Source organism: Platalea leucorodia, assembly GCF_965183815.1.
Source record: "Platalea leucorodia genome assembly, chromosome: W".
Classification (NCBI taxonomy): domain Eukaryota; kingdom Metazoa; phylum Chordata; class Aves; order Pelecaniformes; family Threskiornithidae; genus Platalea; species Platalea leucorodia.
This window is the reverse complement of record NC_138859.1, coordinates 15,796,269-15,819,205: the sequence shown is the minus strand read 5'-3', so window position 1 is coordinate 15,819,205 and position 22,937 is coordinate 15,796,269. Positions and strand designations below refer to the sequence as shown.

General features: G+C 37.8%; 1 protein-coding gene across 1 annotated transcript in view; it reads right to left on the bottom strand.

The window, feature by feature from the left end:
- Window positions 1–7,752: 7,752 nt before the first annotated feature.
- The window catches only part of LOC309601643 (zinc finger RNA-binding protein-like), a gene marked incomplete at both ends in the record, with an annotated part of 43,507 nt that continues 28,322 nt past the window's right edge, over window positions 7,753–22,937 (bottom strand). The window contains 8 exons of the mRNA XM_082334799.1: window positions 7,753–7,932; window positions 8,679–8,776; window positions 8,888–8,999; window positions 14,594–14,689; window positions 15,515–15,612; window positions 20,531–20,672; window positions 22,191–22,341; window positions 22,590–22,795. Of these exons, the coding sequence (XP_082190925.1) occupies window positions 7,753–7,932; window positions 8,679–8,776; window positions 8,888–8,999; window positions 14,594–14,689; window positions 15,515–15,612; window positions 20,531–20,672; window positions 22,191–22,341; window positions 22,590–22,795 (1,083 nt within the window). The remainder of the gene's footprint in view (window positions 7,933–8,678; window positions 8,777–8,887; window positions 9,000–14,593; window positions 14,690–15,514; window positions 15,613–20,530; window positions 20,673–22,190; window positions 22,342–22,589; window positions 22,796–22,937) is intronic.

The following is a 22,937-nucleotide window of genomic DNA, read 5'->3' as shown; positions in this document are numbered from 1 at the left end:
TGCTCACAGACTCTCCAACATTCTCCTCTTCATTCAAATGTAATGGAGCAAGGCATGAACACTGGATGTACAGTTTTGTCTGTTAAGTAGGATAGATGCATTAAAGGTCAGTCCCTTCTCTTCATCTTTCACTTCACCTTTCATTCCAGCTCATTTGCAGTGACATTTCATGTAACATTTATTAGCACCACAGCTCTGCTGGCCTAAACCATTTCAGTTTCAACCTCCTAAATCACCTGGCACTTCTTTTTTCTTCTATGTTTTTGTGGAGCACTGCAGTTGCTGCATGTGTGGCAAATCACATACTGCACTGGGTCTTCTCTCTGCATGAAATAGAGCCTTTCTCTTCATTTTCCCCACACTATTTATTTTTGTAATTTGTAGTTGACTGTTTTACTACTTGACATAACTTTTCTTCCATTTTTAATTTAGCTTTGATTTGTAGCTCTCTAAGAAAGAGCCGTCCTCATTTTATTTCTTCATTTTGACACATTTAATCAGTTCTTTCTGATACCATTTTTCTTGGGTTCTCACCCCCCACCCCCTTCTTCTCTCTTAAAGTTATAATTCACTCAAAGACTACTTCTTTTCACTGGAAAAATGCAGCTATTGAGGTGATTGACCATCAGAGGAAAAAAGGCTGGGAAGAACATACATTTTCCTGCTAAAATGTGTGCACCCTTGGTTCTGCAAAAGAGCACCAAAATTATAATGAACTTGAAACAGGATACATTATCAGAAAGAATACATTTGGGAATAAAAATGTGTTGTTGTTGACAGTTATGGCCACAAAAAGCTGGTTGCTCCATATGAGAAATAAGTAGAAACTCGTGTACACATTTGAATGTGTTAAATATTTATAGCAGTGATAAATGTGTTTTGTAAATGATTAGAAATAATTAGTCCTCATGTGCTGGCTGAGCAGATTTCTTATACCATTTCAGCAGTAAGGACATAATCTGACCAAGGCAGCCATTGTATATTTTAAAAAAAAGTTACTAAAACTGTTTGGAAGAGAAAGACATTAAGCAAATTCCTCCTACTTCTTATTCTCAAAACCTTGGACAGGTACAAATCATTTACAAAACAGACACTAAAAAAATGATTGAAGTTACTGGGAGAAATTGGGATAGCATTTAATTATCATAGGCACTGAGCTACTGCGACAAGAATGCTCCTTTGCTGATACCAGAATGCTTCCTTCATGATTATCCCACCTTCCTGTAGCTGTAGTTTCACATTTATATTGGCAACACTCTGGACCACACTGGCTGCAATTCTTAAAAGTTAAAAATACCCGCACTTTTCTCTTACACATGTAAATACATGGTAATTACCTAAACAATGCCATTTAGATGTCCTAAGGCATACTGAGGTATCCATAAGGGTGTATTGGGGCTGGCTGGGATGGAGTTAAATTTCCCCCTAGCAGCCCTCCTAGTGCTGTGCTTTGTATTGGTAGCTAGAAAGGCATTGATAACACACCAGTGTTTTGGCTATTGCTGGGCAGTGTTCCCACAGCATCAAGGCTCGCTCCAACATTCCCCCCTCACCCAATAGACTGGGGGTAGGCAAGATCTTGGGAGGGGACAGAGCCAGGACAGCTGACCCAAACTGACCAAAGGGCTATTCCAGATCATATCACATCTGCTCAGCAATAAAAACTAAGAGAAAGGAGGAGGGGGGGCATTCATTATTGTGACGTTTGCCTTCTGGAGCAACTGCTACATGTACTGAAGCCCTACTTCCCAGGAAGGGGCTGGACATCGCCTGCTGATGGGAAGTAGAGAATAAATATTTTTGTTTTCCTTTGATTCCGTGCACAACCTTTGCTTTTGCTTTATTAAACTGCCTTTATCTCAACCCATGAGTTCTTTTTCCATCTTATTTTCTTTTTTTGCCCAATGTTGGGCACCATAAAGGATTGTGGTGGGTTGATCTTGGCTGGCTCCCAGGTGCCCACCGAGCTGCTCTATCACTCTCCCTCCTCAGCTGGACAGGGGAGAGAAAAATGTAACAAAAGGCTTGTGGGCTCTCCACAGGGTCACAGCTTCCTTTGGGCGCATCCACCTGCTCCAGCGTGGGGTCCTCCATGGGCTGCAGGGGGAGAGCCTGCCTCACCATGGTCTTCACTATGGGCTGCAGGGGAATCTCTGCTCTGGTGCCTGGAGCACCTCCTCCCCCTCCTTCTTCACTGACCTTGGTGGCTGCAGGGTTTTCTCTCTTGCATATTCTCACTCCTACTCTCTGGCTGCTGTTGTACAGCAATTTTTTCTCCCCTTCTTAAATATGTTATCACAGAGGTGCTACCACCATCACTGATTGGTTTGGCCTTGGCCAGCAACGGGTCCGTCTTGGAGCCGGCTGGCACTGGCTCTATCAGACTCTATCAGGGAAGCTTCTTGCATTTTCTCACGGAAGCCACCCCTGTAGCCCCTCTGGCTATCAAAACCTTGCGATGCAAACCCGTTACAAAGGGGCTAGCAGATATGGGCCCGGGCCTCTGAGAAAACTGTTTCCCCCTTTTATATTTTGGAGGGGGGGAGTGGCATATAAAATGGCAGTAAACCCCTGTATTCAGGCACCTTCATCTCTCCCATATTGTTCTCACTTGCATTTTTAGTGTCGAGGACTGTTATGGAACCAGAATTGTCTCGACATTGCCGTTATACTGCCATCTTCTGGCTTCGACGTCCAGCCCCCAACGAAACCGCCACAGGACGCCTGCGCAGAGGCCAGGACGCGAGAGGCAGGAGCACGAACTGCACGTACGCCTGCGCAGAGACCAGGGCGCGAAAAGCAGAAGCACGAACTGCGCGTACGCAGACCCGTTCTACGCATGTGCATGGCCCTATAAAAGGACCGCGTGCGCCTTTTAAGGCTCGCTCTCTTCTTCTCCTACCTTGCGCACTCCTCGGGAGCTGCTCCTGCGGACAGAGAGGCTGGACATTTGATCGACGGGATAACGCTGGACTCGGAGCGGCGGTAGCTAGTTCCCCCACGTGGCCCTCTTCTCACCTGCCTGAGCACGCTCTCTCTCTTTTTTCCTGCCTGCTCTCTTGCTCTTTTCCCCTCTCTCTCTCTCTTCCCCCCCCCCCCCCCCCGTCTCCCTACCCGGTCCTCACCCCTTTGTTCACCGAAATAAAGTCAAAAGGTTGTACGGCATTTGACCTCGTTTGCGTCTTAATCTTGTCCTTGGGATCGTATCGAAACCTCCCCCGACATTGGATCGGGACAGTTAGCAATGCAGCTCAGCTTACTGTCTTAGTAAGAAACCATTAACCTGCATAACCAGCAAATTACTGACAAATCTAAATGTATGCCAGAAGTAAATCTGTGATAAGGGTGTTTTACATATTCTGGACAGAACTCTTCCTACTCATATGCATACATATATGCATACAATTAATACAAACATGATGTAGCATGCAGAAAAGGAAAGAAAAAAAGCTTACATAAGGAGCAAGGTTTGTGATTCTCATGTAGAAACAAGAGGCTTTTTGTCTCCCTTTTAATGATAAAGTAGCCTTTTACTGTAGAAAGTATGATTTATTTTCTCTTGGTCAGCTATTCCATTCTGAAATCTTAGATTTTTAAATATAGGAAAGTTCAAAAATCCATAGAGGTTTCTTGATACTGTTCTATGTTTCTTTGGATTTAGGATATCAACCTAAAATAGGATTGATGTAGAATATATGTGAAAGTATTTAAGCTAGGCTGAGCCTCTAGAAGCTGATAGGCTTTAAACTACCCTGCAATAAACAAATCACTGGCTTTAGAATAAATATTAATGGCCCTGGCTTTGCAAAGCAGTTTAAGGAAACACACATATTAAAAGATGACAGCCCTTAATGAGGACCCTTGCTAATGCAGATATGTTAAGGCTACATTAAGTGGGAAAGTGTGCACTGTGCAGGATAAAAATCCCCAGCAATCACGGCATGTATCCATGAAAAACAATGAGCTTTACCCTGTTAGGAACTTTACACTTGCCACATATTATTAGAACAGCATTTCTTAAAATGCAAACTCTAAAACATCAGAAAGCAGTCCAATAACTATAAATTTTCTCAGTACTAGAAATGTATATACACACACTTGCACATTTTCATAAATCCAAATGAGAAAATGGAACAAAATGGGAGAATACAAATTAACAGATATTAACAGAATTAAGCCTGATTTTTATTTGGATGTAAACCAATTGTGATAGTGAACGTAAATTTGGATGTAAACCATTGTGATAACGCTGTAGATGACACTCCTTGGATTTTTTTTCTTTTCCCCAAAAGACTAGGTGTCTGTTTCATTTTAAAAAGGCTGAGAAATACCACACTGCAGGAAAAGAGAACTCTTGAGAAGATTTATAAAAGAATCTCTCAGAAGAAATTTAATTTGCTAGCCTTTTTGGCTAGGAAAGCTCTTTGGCTTTCAGAGGAGGAAAAGAAAAAAAAAAAAAACCACAAACAAACCCAAAAAACCAAACAAAAACCAAACCACCACAGAAGGAAAACAGATGTTTTGGTTGAATCTATCACTGTACTTTGTAAACCTACAATGTAAGTGGAAAAAAGAGACTGCAAATTATGCCTCCTGATTTCTTTTTTTTTTTTCCCCTATTACTAGTGCTATGCTGATAAAAATCTATTTGGGTAGTCCAAACAAGTCTTAATTGTTTAATAAAAAAAATGAATTTGGCATTGTGTGAGCACTTAAAAGACTAGTCACTAGTAGATATTCAACAAGCAACAAGAATGTTAAATATGCATACAAATTGTTGTAGGAATATTTAAAGTTAATTCCAACTCTCAGAAAGTTGCTAGCTACAATAATTTTTAAGTACTATTAAATCACTTCTGAGTAGTGAAATAGGTCTAAAAATAGAAGCAGCAAGTGAACCTATCACATTCAATAGCTCTATAAGATTAACAGTTTATACAGAATTTTATAATAGGGCAAGAAGTTGATGAACTGTGTCCAACAGACTTGCATTTCTACCAATGCCTCTATACAGGAACCCACGTGAAACCACACTGCTCACAGATAGGACATACTTAAAAACTAGGCAGACAAGTCAAAGCTTGAAAAAGCTTCAAAACAAAACAGCTCTCATTTTACCAAATTGTTCCTCTGAAGTGAGCACTGAGGGGAAAATTCTTGCCATGTACATTTCTCTTTTGTGTATTATGACTATAAGTGTCTGGCACTTTGAGATTTAACACACAGCATTGCTGAATAAAAAAGGCAAACTGCTTATTAGTAAGCCACTAGCATTATCAAAACACAGGATATTAAAATGATTACTTGTTTGTAAATTGATTACTTGGTCTTAGTTTTGTCTTCCTAAGTGCATAATGTAATATTTAAAAATCAAAGCTAGCTCTGTACTTTTTAAAACCTTCTTTTTCTATTCTTCTTAGCTTAACAAGAATCAGAAGTTACATAGTTAAAATAGCCCATTAAAATGAGCAGGAAAAACAGAAACAAATTGCAAATTCATTCTTCATCACACAGCGCAAAAATCATGGTCACAGCTTCATATTTAATGTGTTTAATTTGAACAATAGTTCAAAAGATCCAGAAACTGGTTAAAAGCCAGTAGAACAAAAATACAGGCAATCCAAAATACATCTTTGACCTTTTTAATCCTAAATTTTAGGGTCACATGCCTGAATAGACAAGTTTGCTTTATGAGGAAAGAAACTTTGGTATGGAGTTGAACTAGCCACATGAATAGCACCTGTAGCTTTCAAAATAAATAGTAATGGCTAACTAGACACCATGGCAGCAAGATATCCTCTTAAAAAAAGACTAAGAACAAGCACACGCTTGGAGCCACACATCAAGGCTGGACAACAGAAACCAGTGTAATCTTTTTTTAAAGTAATTTTAAAGCACACGTTAATTATTGTATTTCTGATACTGAAATTGGTAAGAAATCTTTCCTACAATGAGAAAGCTTTCCTTTTATTTGCTAACCACTAATAACCACTCCTTTTAAAATTGCACTCTGATGCTTGAAGAACACTGTATTAAAATTTTTCTATAAGACTCCCTCTATTTTTCTAAAATATTGTATTTTTATTCCACAGGCCCATGCTGTTAGCAGTAGGTGTTACAAACAAAAACATCCCCCTACTCCAAGAGCTATTTATTAAAAAGGTCAAAGATAAATTCGACCTCAAAATGGAACAAAAGGGTTTTTTTAATAAATTGTACCAGAAATAACAAATGATCTTTGTAATGTGTGATACTCTCCTACAGCCATCGATAAAGTAGTTACCAGAATGTTAGTCTACGTTAATCTGTGCATTTTATGGGTTTGCAACAAAGCATAATACACATTGAACGGAATGAGTGAAACTTCAGTTTCCAGCATATAATGAATTTTAGTCATTAAATACATTTTAGTTTTTATTTGCGTATTCCACTGTAGTGCTGTGACAACAAATCACACCTATGTACCAGAGCATACATCAACAGCATGATGTAACTTTACTACACCACTGCTATATTTAGCTTTTGAAAGAGACATAAGCATACACTATGGCCACATCAAATAATTTTCTGGTGTGTCCGTCCGTCCCCCCCCCCCCCCCCCCGATAACCATCACTTTTTCAATAATACTTCACTTTTAAAAATTTGAATTATTGAAAAAAAAAAAAATCACAAAGTTTATACAGGAATAGCTAAAAGGAATAACCTCACAGGCACTGATATGATAGACATTTATTTTAAGGGCTGAGAGGCATTAATATCATATCAACAAAGTTTACTGAAAAGAATGACTAACTTTGTCTAAATGGGAAATGCCCACTTCTGCTTGTACATTGAGAAAAGAAATTCAGAAAGTTATTTTTTGGCCTTGCTATGTCACAAAGTCAATCATACAAAGACCTACACATTTAACCTAAAATGATAGTTTTAAAAGCCCTCTATTAAAAACAAAAACATCATGCAAAACTTTGATCAATTATGCAGCTACTTTAAACCTGTTGCAAAACCATACTGTATATATTAGCTTTTATACTGCTAATGCACAACTAACAGCAAACTTGATTAGATTAACACAAATTTGTCTTAATTAAACCGTTATATCACACTAAGGAGACAAATGCCACAAGATTGGCAAAAACATTTAATTCTGAGCACTCAAATGGCAGGATAATTATGTATTGTAACCCCTTCACATTTAGGAAAAAAAAAAAAAACCCACAACATAATCCTGCAGTCTCACTTTACAGAATAAAGTTCTGTAAAATATTAATTGGGAGGGGAACAGTTTGTACTATCTAACACAAAGTAACTTATACAACTAGTGTCAAAGGCAAACAAAAAAACCTTCTAAATAAAAAGTCAAAATACACATAGCAACAAAAGCACAAATACTGCATTAAATACAGTCAAGATAAGAAGACAACACACTCGTTAATAAAAAAGACAAAAAAAAAAGAGAAAAGTTACTAAAGTTAGCAACACATTTAAAGAAAATGCAATGAGGAAAATAACCTCAAACTATTTTTTCCAATGACAACAGTTTCCATTTGCAGTCTTTCCATCCATAATTTTTCTGATACAGTACATCCATTAAAATATCCAGAATCTCACAGAAGAGCTAGGTTGTTCTCTTCCAAATATAATTACCAAGTTGGTTTTGGATGTTTTAAACAGACATTATGATGTCTGTTTAAAAGCAAGGCAACAAATGGACTTTTTATCACCTTCAATCTTAGCACTGATGACAAACATTTTTAAAAGTTATCATAATCTTTTTTGTCTTTTTTTCCTTCTGCTTCAAATCCATCAACCCCATCACTGTCCCTTCTCCTTTTACGATTATTATGGATGTTGAAGCGTTGATTCATCTGTGGTAACGGATCCATTCCTAAAACTTTGTGTATTTGACGGAATGCAAGGAGTCTCAGTGCAAACTAGAAAAAGGGTAGAAAGAAGATATTTCTGTTAGAAACAAATGTCAATTTTGAGTACTTTGTCAAACAATTAATGAAGAACATTAGTGGTGCATTATATTATCCTTAGCTCTTATTATCCCCTCTTCCTTCCCCCAACAAAGTCAACACAATAAAATATGTACGTCACATTTGCTGCTTCTGTACAAAGTACATCATCTTAGCTTAAAAATAATATACATGTGTGTTAGCTGCTGGACTTGCACTGAAGCAGCCAAGGCTTGTCACATGTCCTATTATGCATTAGTAATCTTTAGCAAAAGGATCAAATGAAGAGGTAGGGGCAGTAACCTCTTAAGCCGCAAGCGTGACTGGTCAATACTGTAAGTGGATACAATAAATATTAAAAATTAAACTTACACATTTACTTATAAAATATTAAATGCCAATGTAATTTTAAATCTAATAACATACTGCTGTAGAGTGAGCATCTTTACAGATATAGATGGGAGTGCTTCAAACTTTTCAGGAAAATATGTTAATTTTAGTGCAAAAATGAACACTATTATACATCCTCTGTCGTGACATTTTCATTGCCTAGCTTAAGACTGATCATCTGAAAGACTGGACTATATTCTAAGAAAGGAAAATTCATGTCCACCATATAGCTCCATTAAAAAAAACAAAACAAAACAAAAAAACAATAAAATACCCCACCCAAAAAAACAGCCATCAAATTTAGTTACTTCACACACACTTTTCCTTACCTGCGCACTTGAAGTAATATCCTCTCGTTGCTGATCTGTCATTACAGCAAGTGTATCAAAAGGATCTTTCTCACAAGGGTCCAGAAGGCCAGGACCACCTACAACGGTTAGGCTAATTAGTAACACATCTCTACCTTATTTCAACCAAGATTACAGATTTTACATTAGTTAAGCATAAGCATACAAGATACTGATCAAATGCAACTTGCCTTTAAGGATGATTCCTGAAGATATACACTCAAAAACTCTTCTCAGTGCATCCCCAGGACTCTGTGGTCCAGTAGCACTGCTAATTGCTTTTTCAACAAGCAACTCCATAGCCTAGACCAACAATAAGAAAATCCAGCCAATTTAGAAGATTGATTAAAACAGAAAAAAGCTACTACTGTTGTTCAATACAGAACTTTTGATACTGGAATTTTGAAGAACATTACACATCACAGAACGCTTTCAGTTAAAATGGAAAAAATCAGATATTTTATAAAGATGAATAAAAAGAAAGCTGCTGCAAGATTAACATTGAGTACTGATACTGATATGCTGCTTCTCATCACAAGTTGTCCAAAAGTTTTGTAGAAATTTATACAGTAGTAGCCTACATATGCAGGTAGACAATTTGTCAAGCCATTTTTTGAGAGAGCATGAAACATGGTGGGTCACCGGAATCTGGCAGCCACATGAATAAACAGCACACAGTATGAAATGATGAATTCGATTCATCTAATGAAATTAACAGGATGCTACAAAGAAATTATTTTTTTCTACAAGAATACAGAAACTTAAAGCATTAAAAATTTAATGACTTTTTAACGTTTAAGTGGTTACTAGTGCTTCACAGGAAGTTTTTTCCTGGATATAGGCTAACACTAACTCAGATGTTAAACAAGTGTAAAAAAAACCTTGATGATAAACAGGTTTTCTAAAATTTACACATTATTTTATGTTAGTTAAAATGGTTTAAATGATTAGCTGTATTTTAAATAGGTTTTTTCTGTGAATATTTCCATTGTTTACTTTTATTACACTCTTTTTTTTTTCCAGAAAAACCTATAAAAGATATTTGCAAAAGTAAAGAATAGCTTTCCTTAGCTTTTTCAGCATTAAATAGATGTTTCAATACCACCTCTTTGGCAAGTTTCATTTTCAAACAATGTCTCTCTCTTGGTTTTTGGTGGGTTTTTTTGGGAGTTTGTTTTTTGGTTCCTCTCCCGAGTTTACAGTTGTTCAAATGTTGCCTTTTATTTTTATTTTTATTTTCCAAGAGTAAATGCGTATTCTAATGCATGCAAGTAACTATAGGCAGTGTTGATTACAATCCTTCACTAAGGGTGCCCATTCCTTTCTATTTTAGCTCAATTTAACTGACAAATTTCAATTCTTGAGCGTGATATTTCTGTACTCCCACTGTGTCACTCAGGATCAAGCTTTTGAGTTTTAGCAACAGTAATTTAGTTGTTTTCAAGTATGAAGCAAAATACAGCAGGAAAGAAAAAAAAAACAGATCATATTATTGCATTTATTCAAGTCTAGTTCTTTCGGATCCTCATACAACACACTGAAGTCCACGACTTAATCCTAGGTAAATGTGAATTATGATGCCCTGGTGTTTATGTGGATGAAAGGCAGGATTTCAAGTTGGGGGGGGGGGGGGGGGGAAATCAACCTTGAATATTAGTTCCTTCTAACTTGTCTAACTTGTAGGAACTTGACAAAATCCTTCTAATTTAGTTTTTATTTTTAAGTATATAAAGAGGCTGATACTAATGTCTGTGTTTATATTTCCTAATATTTTCTATTATTACAACTACTTAGGCTCTTTTTTAAAAGCTCTGGCATCTCTTTGGCTTGTAACAGGCTTCTAGCATACAGGTCAGAAGTTCGGTATCCAGAAAAATATATTTCTTTGATCTACGAAATTTCATCTGTGACTGTCAAAAATTACATATATTTAAAATCACCATTTTCATTCTGTCATTGTTTTTGTCAGTAAGACTTTGCCAACAGGCCAAAAGAACAACTGACTACAGACTTCAATATTGATTCATGTCACTGGCAATGCATCAGGTACCAGGAGCAAGCCAGGAAGCACTTTTGGAGATAACTGAGACACAGCTAGGCCTGCCACATTGCTTCATACCTCTCTTCCCTTCTGACTGTGCCTTAGAACAGATAGGGAACCTCGTGGCTGAAGTCTACTACAGGCTGCCTGATCAAGGGGAGCCTATTGACGAAGCCTTTTTTCTCCAACTACAGGAAGCTTCGCGCTCACAGGCTCTTGTCCTGCTGGGGGATTTCAACCACCCCGACATCTGCTGGGAAAGTAACACGGCAGGTGGTAGGCAATCTAGGAGACTCCTGGAGTGCAATGGAGGACAACTTCCTCAGCCAGGTAATAGATAGCCCTACCAGAGGGGGATGCAGTACTGAACCTGGTGGTCACCAATGTAAGTGAGCTAAATGGTGACATCAAGGTTGGAGGCAGCCTGGGCTGCAGTGATCACGCACTGGTTGAGTTCACAGTCCGGAGAGATAAGGGTCAGGTGAAGAGTATAGTCAGGACCCTGAATTTTAGGAAAGCAAACTTCCAGCTCTTCAAGGAGTTAATCAACAGGACCCCCTGGGAAATGGCCCTCAGGGACAAGGGAGCAGAACAGAGCTGGCAGGTCTTTAAGGACGCTTTCCATAGGGCACAAGAGCTCTCGATCCCCAGGTGCAGGAAATCAGGCAAGGAAGGGAAGAGGCCAGCATGGCTGAGCCATGACCTGCAGGTCAAACTAAAGGGCAAGAAGAGATTGCACAGACAGTGGAAGCAGGGACTGGTATTTTGGGAAGAATACAGGGACACTGCCCAGTTGTGTAAGGATGGGATCAGGAAGGCCAAGGCTCGGCTGGAGCTGAACCTGGCGAGGGACGCAAAGAATAATAAGAAGGGCTTCTATAGGTACATTAACCAGAAAAGGAAGGTTAAAGAAAGCGTACCCCCTCTGACGAGCAGAAGTGGTGAGCTGGTAACAACGGACGAGGAGAAGGCTGAGGTACTCAACAACTTTTTTGCCTCAGTCTTCACTGGCAACCTCTTCCCACACTTCTCGAGTGGATGGACCTCAAGGCAGGGACTGGGGGAGAAAAGTCCCTCCCACTGTATGAGAAGATCAGGTTCGTGACCACCTGAGGAACCTGAACATACATAAGTCTATGGGTCCCGATGAGATGCATCCCCGAGTCCTGAGGGAATTGGCTGATGTAGTTGCCGAGCCACTCTCCATGATATTTGAAAAGTCATGGCAGTCAGGTGAAGTCCCTGGGGACTGGCAAAAGAAAAACATTGCACCCATTTTTAAAAAGGGTAGAAAGGAGGACCCTGGGAACTACCGACCTGTCAGCCTCGGCTCTGTGCCTGGGAAGATCATGGAACAGATCCTCCTAGAAGCTATGCTGAGGCACATGGAGGACAGGGAGGTGATTCGAGAGAGCCAGCATGGCTTCACCAAGGGCAAGTCCTGCCTGACCAACCTAGTGGCCTTCTATGATGGAGTGACTGCATCAGTGGACGAGGGAAGAGCTATGGATGTCATCTATCTGGACTTCTGTAAGGCCTTTGACAAGGTCCCCCACAACATCCTTTTCTCTAAATTGGAGAGAGATGGATTTGATGGGCGGACTGTTCGGTGGATAAGGAATTGGCTGGATGGTCGCATCCAGAGGGTAGTGGTCAATGGCTCGATGTCCGGATGGAGAACAGTGACAAGTGGTGTCCCTCAGGGGTCCGTTCTGGGGCCAGTGCTGTTCAATACCTTCATCAATGACATAGACAGCAGGATCGAGTGCACCCTCAGCAAGTTTGCAGATGACATCAAGCTGAGTGGTGCAGTTGACATGCCTCAGGGATGGGATGCCATCCAGAGGGACCTGGAGAAGCTTGAGAAATGGGCCCATGTGAACCTCATGAGGTTCAACAAGGACAAGTGCAAGGTCCTGCACCTGGGTCAGGGCAACCCCCAGTATCAATACAGGCTGGGGGATGAAGGGATTGGGAGCAGCCCTGAGGAGAAGGACTTGGGGGTACTGGTGGATGAAAAGCTGGACATGACCCAGCAATGTGCTCTCACAGCCCAGAAAGCCAACCGTATCCTGGGCTGCATCAAAAGAAGCCTGGCCAGCAGGTCAAGGGAGGTGATTCTGCCCCTCTACTCTGGTCTGGTGAGACCCCACCTGGAGTACTGCGTCCAGCTCTGGAGCCCTCAGCACAGGAAGGACATGGACCTGTTGGAGCGATTCCAGAGGAGGACCACAAAAACGATCAGAGGGCTGGAACACCTCTTCTATGAGGAAAGGCTGAGAGAGCTGGGGTTGTTCAGCCTGGAGAAGACAAGGCTGTGGGGAGACCTTATTGCGGCCTTTCAGTACTTAAAGGGGGCTTATAAGAAAGATGGGGACAGACATTTTAGCAGGGCCTGTTGCGATAGGACAAGGGGTAATGGTTCTAAACTAAAAGGAGAGCAGATTCAGACTAGATAATAAGGAAGAAATTTTTTTATAATGAGGGTGGTGAAACACTGGAACAGGTTGCCCAGAGAGGTGATAGATGCCCCATCCTTGGAAACATTCGAGAACAGGCTGGATGGGGCTCTGAGCAACCTGATCTAGTTGAAGATGTCCCTGCCAATTGCAGGGGGGTTGGACTAGATGACCTTTAAAGGTCCCTTCCATCCAAAAGCATTCTATGATTCTATGATATTATGAGAAATAAGAAGCAACATTCCTTGTTCTTCATCTATGTGCCTGCTGTGTGTTGCAATAGTTCTAAGGATGCTTTTCTAAAAGTATGCCAAGGTTTATTCTTTGGCAACTCAGTATCATAGTGATATTGAGGTGTAGCATGGAAACTGGAACTTTTTTTTAATTTTAAATATTTAAAAAACATAAATGACTGCTACACATTTTTTCCAGAAGCAGTAAATATTATCAGAAGTAATTTAATAAAATTGTCTGCATGCTTAGTACAGTTGTAAATCATTTCTCATTGAAATAATGCCAACTACTGTAACTGTCTTGAAAATGTTAGCACTCTTCCTGCCAAAACTGAAAAGTCTACGTTAGGAAGCAGCAGAGTGCAACAGGATTTGGTCTATGAAACAGAACAGTCAGAGTTGAGTTTACCTCCACATATACACGTTTCAGACTAACTTTGTCCAGTTCACAGATTGAACATCTGTTAATATTTGGAGCACAAGATGCACTCCTGGAGACCATCATTTAAGATAGTCAATGTAAAAGAAATTTTCCAAGAACACTCGGCTGCAAGAATTGAGAGGTAACTGGGTACAACCTAGAGATCTGTTTCTAAGTGACACTGATTAAAATGCTAATGGTGACACATCCACAGACTAGCAATGTAATATTTCATCTTGAAGAAAGGATATATTAATGATCGCAGGAATTACTGTGATTTATTCTTTCAAGTAGGCTTTCTGTTATCACAGAGCTATCTGGGCACAGCTGACATTATTTTCAATCAGTTTCAGTAAAGCCCAAGCAATTCAGAGTAGGTGGTCAGAAAAAAAAAAAAAAAAAAAAAAGAAGAGAGATTCTTTTATACAGAGAAAAGGAAAAAATGCTAAAATCTAGAATAAGAATGCTACTCACAAAGAATTCAAAAGAACAAGAAAATTCCTTTTGATAACAAATTCCAGCTCCAAATGACAAAACCTCAGAAAATTAAATTTTTAGAGGGAATCTGGATAATTTGCTGGGGGATGGGGGGGGGGGGGGGGGACCGGGGGGGGGGACACCAAACAAAACCCTACATTACTCCTTGAAAAAGTCTACGTTTTAAAACTGTAGTAATGCTTTCCTATGCTTTACTTGCAGTACCATGTGCATTAAAAAGACTCATTCAAAAGAACATTACTCACCCAGCTTGGAAAATCAGACCAAGTTGGAACCCGTTGACAGAGGTCACGAAGAATACGTATGATAACCACACAGGACTGCAGACCATTAGCTCTAGCCTTGAGAGCAATACAAAAATCAAATTAATTAATCCCAGCACCTACAGCAAATAGGACTTGTTGAAAGACTAAAACACCACTGTTTAATGGAAGCTCAGATACAAGATTGAAACAAATCGTTCTACAACTTTATTCCATGAGCTTCCATTTACAGCAGTATTTTATACAGGGTTAGTAATTTAAGGTGGTAGAAGTCAAAGTGCACAGGTTATACAAGAATAATATTTCTTGATCCCCTGTACACTTTGACCTATGTTCACTTTTAACAATAAATACAGTATCTTTCTATATTAGAAATAAAAAGGATAAAGTAAAGGTCTAAGAAATAGGTATAGAGACTGAAAGGTCAAGGGAATCTGTTTGGTTTCTTTTTTGTGCCTTTGCCAGAATGCAAAGTCACTAAACCAAACAGTTGCTTCTCACCTTTCACTCCCTACACTTAATACACCTAAAGAAATAGGAAAAAAGTCTTAAATCTAAACACAAAGCTTTAAACACATATTCCATTATTTAAAGCAAATTTACTCTGCAGCCTTATGGAATATATAACAAATATACAACATATGATCACCCCAAGCGAGTCAAGCTTTCAACATCGCCTCCTCAATGACCAGGAAAAAAAAAAAAAAAATGTCAAGTGAGCAATAACTGCATAAAGCAGTTCCTCCATACTCAATCTTCTACATTTAAATTTAGGGACCAGAAAAATAGTAAGTATTATTAGCATGAACAACGCTGAGTGTTTTCACACAGTTAAACATTTATATTGCAACTGAACTAATCTCTCATAAGGCTACAAGAAGAAAGTAAAATGATGTTCCGAACCTGGAACCACTTAGCGTGGCGTAGAGCAGCCAGAGCGTCAAGGCATTTTTGCCTGTCCAAGACGTCCGGTGGGTCTTTCACCATACCCGAGGTTACATCTAAAATGGATTGAATTGGCAAAATGCAGTGAGGAATGGGTGTTTGACCAGGTGAGCAAGACACTTCCTTAAAGTAGCTTCAATGTCACACATGCCATTTGAAGTTTAAACACTTGAACAACAAATGTAAATGTTCAATAAAAGCCATTCAATTAGGATTAGGGCATCAACCCAGTATGAAGATCAAGAGCATATTATACTTTAGCTCTCAGGTTATTTTTGAATGCATTGCAGATTATGCAATGCATAGTACTTCTTTATTTAAGCTAACACTGGAAAAATACATCCCCTCTAAAATTAAAGGCTGAAGGAAGGATGGTTGGACACAGTGCACCAGCACAGAGAACACAAGACAGAAGGAACACAAAAATCCACTTTAACTAAGTAGAAATATTCAAACTTAGTTTCTTGTAACTGTACTGTTATTTGGGACCTACTCTTTAAAAGAAAAACTAAGTATTAAAAAAAAAAAAAATTATCTTAAAAGCACTAGGTGTTTAGTAATGATGTTATTTTTATCATACCTTAAACTTAAAATGGAAATTATTTTGCTTTAAAAAAAACCTGACTAAAGGAATGTGAAATGCTCTTCAGCATTACAGAGTGCCATTACTTTCTAGTACCCTCTCTCTTACTCATATAAATAAATTCCTCAGCCCATGATATATGTGCTCCAACATCATTTAGGATGCAAGGAAGGATCTCAAAAGGGACAGCTTTACTTAAGATTCAGCAGGAAAAAGAAAAGCAAGGAATAGTTTAAAAAACAAAGCAGAATGTCTGAAAGATACAGAAAATACAGTAGTTCTTGTATATTTAAATGTTCAGAAAAGGATTAATTAAATTACCAAGCTGATTGCTTTGTTACCAAAAAGAAAAAGACCACAAGGCCCTTTTGGAAGTGGTTTAATCAATGAAACTGGAACCACTGAACAATATGAAATGGTATCTTTGGTTTACTTAAAAATTGTAGGGATATAATGCAATGATCAGCTTTAAAAGTTCTTTGTTTTACTAATTATGAAAATGGCTATTATGACTAGTGACAAAGTATATTGGTAGCATTACATATATATTTTGAGTCTCATGAAACATGCCAGCAAGGAGAAGCTTCTAGGAATGCTGCAGAGAGACAGCTCTGAAACCACCTATTTATACACAAATGTAAAATAAATAGTAGGATACTTTACTATACAGAGAACTAAAAAGCCATGAATGAACATGGTGCTACAACTTTACAGTATAATCATTAAATATAATCTGAAGTACTACATTCAGATTTGGGCATTTTTTTTTATAGGCTAGTCCCATTGCTCTGCACAGGGCTAAAAGGGGGAGGATTTCAAAATAAGAACAAAGCTGAGAAGAACATAGGTATCTTCTCACACAGATATTCAAACTTATGGACTATATGTTAAAGTGGAAAGAAGAAAAACTGCACTAACAAGGCATTTACAGAGCAAATGAAGACAATTAAAGCGGTATTTCATTTAAAATAAAACGAAACCCCCAAAACCCCCCAAACTTATACAAGAGAGGTGCCAGGTAAGATAACTGATGAAACAAGTACAACTTGGATATAAAAGACAAGGAGTACATTTAGAGAAAACCCACAGCAGGAAAAAAAGAGGCAAAGTAAGGTTGAGAAATTAAAAATAAAAATATGGGTCTGTTGGGTCTAGTAGCCTAATCAGTCAATTATTTACATTCTTCTAAAACCAATATGCAAATAGGTGACACTGTGCAAATTTTTATCACAATAATTCACTACATAATTTGAAACTCCAATTACTTCTAGCTCTGAAAAACTTCAATTTGGAAAACAATTTTACTAAAAAGAATTACAGTTGAAGTGCACAGAAGAGAATCTTACTCAGTGCTGGAAATGTCGATCTAAAATATGCTACTAATAGATATCGTATGAATACCCTTGAAACTTAAAAAGACTAAGTCAGAAGTTGCAAGGCACCTATTGCACTGAGAATACATTGACTGAAAAAAAATGTATCAAGGAAACTCTTGTAATACTTAATCTGTGGATTTTTGCATCTGTTTCACATTTCAGGATTAACCCCTTAAAGACTATTTAACTGAATTCAGATGCCTAATCTACCACTCTGTTAAGCTAAGACAAAAAACTGAATTAATTTACAAAACAGAAGCACGAATTCTTACCCTATATAACTTATTACTAGACTAAATATAAGGGGTTAATCTTCAGTTAGACATGCTGTGTCCACACTACCTCTTCATTAAAAGTTAACAGGTATATCAATTTTGGTAAGTTTTGTTATGTGAAATACCTTTTACCCAGTCAACTATTTCAAGACTAGTGTGAACACTGCTTAATTCTAGGAAAGAGACAAAGACAAAAAGAAAAAAACTACACAAAATAACAGTAGATGCTAGGACTATGCATCCAAACCCCCTCCTTTGTAAAGCATGGCAGGTGTGACACTGAGCTTTAGAAAACCTTGGTCAAAAATCCTTCCAATGTCTTTGGCAGCAACCCCTGACAGGAATCAAGTCCCTTTGCTAGAAGGCTTTGGACCGGGGCTGTTAGCTAAGGATATTAAAAAAAAAAAAAAAAAAAAAAAAAAAAAAAAAAAAAAAAAAAAGACACACACGCACAAATATATGTGTTTATAAGTATGTACACTTTGTTTGCTGAAGGAAAGATTCCACAGCAGGGGTTAGAGCACTTTGAATATATCAGATTCAGTAAACTGTCAAAACGCACAATACTGTAAGGAACAGTAGCTATGCGGTTAACAATTTTATTTCACACTGGTTTTTTTTTTAGCCTTTTATCATGTAATGGAATTATTACACATCAAACATGATTCTACTCCACGTGCAAGTCTCAGTCTCATCTTTACTCAAACTGGTTCTTCCAGTAAAGCCTTCCTTATCACCTGAACTAGCTCCTCAAGCAGGCTTAAAGAAGAAAAAAAAAAAAAAAAAAAAACAAAAACAAACAAACAAAAACTTTAAACCATTGTAAGACACAGAGCATGAGAAGCTGCAGTAAGAAAAACCACAAACACATACTATTACTCTGCAGCAAATAAGCAGCAGTCTTCATAATAAAGCCTTCTTTGCTGCAATAATTTGCAATTCAGTCTTCTATTTGCTCTAGTTTCAAAAGTGAACTTTTCTGCACATTCATTTTATGCTGCTCAGTGTCTTGAAGAGAAATCTAACTTGATTTTGCTTGCCTATAGGCAGTACTGCATTCAGCAGTGAATAAACTCACAAGGATCATTTTAACTCAAGTGTGGGTCAGACAAAAATACAGATTTGTTTCCTTTAGGTGGCATAAATTAAGGGATTGATCATAGTAATTTGAAATTTATTTTCTTTTTAGTCTACATCATAGAATTTTAGGCCAGAAAATTGAGTATTGTGGCAGGAATCAATATTGCACTTTTGCACAGTACATTAAGAAATAAACATGGTGTTTAAGGTTTACTTCATTTAATGGTTAATGTAATTTAATAATCTTAATTTTAATTTTTAAGTTAAAGTATTCTTTATGAACTTAAATAATATGTGAAGTCTGATTCAGCACAGACAAACCAAGAGTCATGTTACACTTAGATTATCAAAAAACAAGTAGAATTGATTGGGTGTGACAGTACATGTACAAAGCCTTTATAGGCTAGGAATAATATGCACAGCTTAAAAATCATGTACAAAGCACTCTTAAAGACATTTCATAAGTCATCCAAACTAGAGAATGTATCTTGAAATTTTTCTTTCTGATTATGTAGGACGACTTTGTTAACACAGCTTGCTTACAATGCACTAGTCATAGCTACAGAACGTTTACTAATGCAATATAAAAACCTCAAGTATTTTAGAGGGCATGTAATGATGAGATGAAATAAAAAAAGCCTCTGTGGCTTATATAAATACGTATATACACAAGCACATGTATACATACACACATACAATTTTTTCAACCTGCATATGAGAAGTGTTAAGATAGCCTCAGATTTCCTATCTGTAGGTTCACTGTCAAACACCAGAACCCTGTTTGCCATGATCTCTTTCAACTATGAAAGTACAGGATTAAAAGGAAACAAAAGTTAATTTTATCTGACCCGTAAACAAAAAGAACCAATGTACTGCAGACATTAATCATGCTTGTTGGCTTAAAAGCTTTTGGAGCTTTGAAAGTGTTACAGAACAGACCCTAAAGCAACATTGCTGGCACCAGAGAAACTGTGAACTTCAGAAACGTAATTTGATTTACAAGCTCCACCTTCTGCTTCAGCTCAATGACAAAGCCATTTCTTATTGTACTAGTCTGGGTTTGCCAGTTGGATAGAAGACTGACTGTAATACCAGGAGCCTAAATATACTCAAAAAGCACTCCAGACCAAAAAGCAACCTCAGAGAGCTGGAAAAAAATCACATCGTCTTTTAAAGTTAGAAGCACCGTTACCATCAAAATTATTATAAAAGTGCATTTTAAGTGGCACTGCTATTTGGAATGTGTAAGTGATGGTAATACTGATCCAGTTTAAACCCAAAAACCTGTGATTTTTCTAAAACCATACAATCTTTCTCTTAGGGCAAGACTGCTCTAGAAAGCCAGTTTATAGCCACTTGCTATAAAATACTTAGTTTTCCACATAATTTGGGGGGGGGGATATATATCAAGTTTGTACCTTTTCCAGAAAGCTGAGGTTGGACATAAAGTTAGAATTTTTAAAAGTTAAATAAATGCATCATATAAGCATTTATTTTAACCAACTATTCTCTATCGAGATTGGTTGTTGAAAAACAAGGTTTCAATCAAATATATTAGTTGTGCCAGCATGTTGCCTTCTAGGACCTTAATGCCATCTTAAGCAGAACAAACATATAAAAACAGTTGAGAAAGAAGTAACATCTTTAACAACTTCCCAACCTCCATCCCTCATGTACTCCTCCCGAATGACTGGAGATGTCAATGTGATAGTAACTTGCATTTTGGGTTCCACACATGAATTTAAAATTATTGCTGCTTCTGGGACTGCACACTTGATATCATATTTCTCAGGACTTATTACCTAAATATTGAGAAACAGAAATTTCTATTAGCATGTGGCCAAGAAAAATATGGGGAAGAAAATAGATTTCAACAGTCTTTTTAATAGAAAGACAGAAACGTAATATAATTATATGAAGCAGATACCTCTGTATTCAAAAGAAACAACAGTACACACAATTTAGATAGATATAGATATAGATATATATATATATATGGACTTGCATACTGTTTCCAAATCATTAATGAAAATACACAGCAGCCACCAAGCATGCAAAAGAAAAAAACTACCCATAAAGGAAATTCATATACTAAGTAAATTACATAACAAGAATCTCGACAGCGTTTGAGATAAAGAAAAGCCTCGGTGCTACTTAAAATGCCAGTTGGATATGTTTCTCATAGGAACATAGGAGCCTTTAAAAAGCACAAAGATGCAGTGGTTCTTCTTCAACCTCGCAGTTACAGGATGGGTACTGCTAGGCACATTCTATACTTGGCTGTCACAACATCCTCTAAATACTGGGGGGGGGGGGGGGGGAAATGTAAGAGTAACAAGGTGGTTATTCAGAATTGCTTCTTGCAACTAGATTTAATAATTCTAAATACCCCCAAAAGAAAGCTGTAGGTGCCTCTATCACCTTCTTCACAAACTAGAGGGACAAGTGACTTGTCCACAAAGCCAGACCAAGATGTGCAGTTTTTAAGTTTTCTGTTCTGTTATTTCAAACAAGAGCAAACGCAAGATTATTTTCTAATTAATCTGATCCTGCTAATGCTTCTACCATGCTACTGATTCTGCCGAGCATTTTACCAGACTGCACTGAAATACTAATGCTGTGACAAGCATTCTATAATGATGGTGGGCAGACTTTGATCACTAGAGAACACTGGAGCTAAAGAATTTATTCTGTACTTTCATTTCTTGTAGAAATACAGCAAATAGTTTATATGAATTCTGCTGAATGGTCTAAGACTGTATGTGCTTCTGGGATGGTTTTAGTTTTTTTTTAAGTGCCAAATTAAAAAAAAAAAAAAAAAAAAAACACAAAAACAAACAAAAAAAAACCCAAAAAACCCCACAAGACTTAGTTAACTACTTGTGGGACTACAAAGCACTGACATATACAAATTGGAAACAAGACATAAGTACAAACAGACTAGCATTAATGGAGAACTTTGACCTTCAGGCAGCACGAGCTTCCTGTAACGCTGCACAAATTACCTCTGTCGCTGCTGGTAACTGGATAACAGTCTGTCTTCTGCTCATTTCTATTTCCCAGTTAAATGAAACCTATTAAATGACGATTGATGCTACACCACTAACAGAAACACCTAGACACTTGTATGGACACAATATACAGAAAGCAGGGACTATGCTGCATGTTTTGAATTCAGACAGAAACATTCAGAAAACGAAAAGAAACTGAACCTGAGCTAAGAAATGCAGCATAGTCAGCCCTGCAGACATTTGACTTGCGGACAGATTTTTACAGTATCTTTACAAAAATTCATATCCAAAAATCTAAATTCTACTTACTGCAAGTTGTTTGGGAAGACTTTCAGCAATACGACTGAGTAACATCTTTGAAGGCTTCTCAGCACATAACAAAACAAGATTGACGTTTCGGTCTCCACGGAGTAGCAAACCTTTAGCCAAAACACCTACCCGTAGAACTCCTTTCAAAGCTCTGTGAATTATAGTTAAAAGTTGCATTTAAAATAATATAAAAGCCATAAAACTAATCCTGAAGATAGAAAAGTGAAATAAAATAGGAGTATTCCATATACTCTTGAGGCCATAGTGACATACGCCATATCAAAATCCAAAGAGAACAGAATCCCTGGAAGCATTGGTAACAGCGCAAGGAAAAACATAAAATGACTTCAGAAACAAGTGATGAAATTCTTAAAAAATAATAATTAAAAAAAAAAATACCTGTCTTTACTACCATCTTTTTTGTCATCTCCCTCTTTGCTCTTGCTTTTTTCATGGTCAGTCATATTGTCAGAAACAAGTTTCAAAGCACGCTCAGTAATAGAAACAATTTTTTGGACTGCTTGAAGTTCCTCCTCTGTTGGATATATAGCTGCATGTTTGGTCATCACATAGCGGTCATCGGAGGAATCAGGGCGGCGCAGAGGCTAAACAGACGAAAAAGTACATTTCTGAAATTTGTGTACATTTCCAAGTTCACAGATGATATGTGACCAAAAACCAAACATGTGGCTAAACAACAGAATATTCAAACCTCAAATCATTGAAACGTAACAAAACATGAACTGA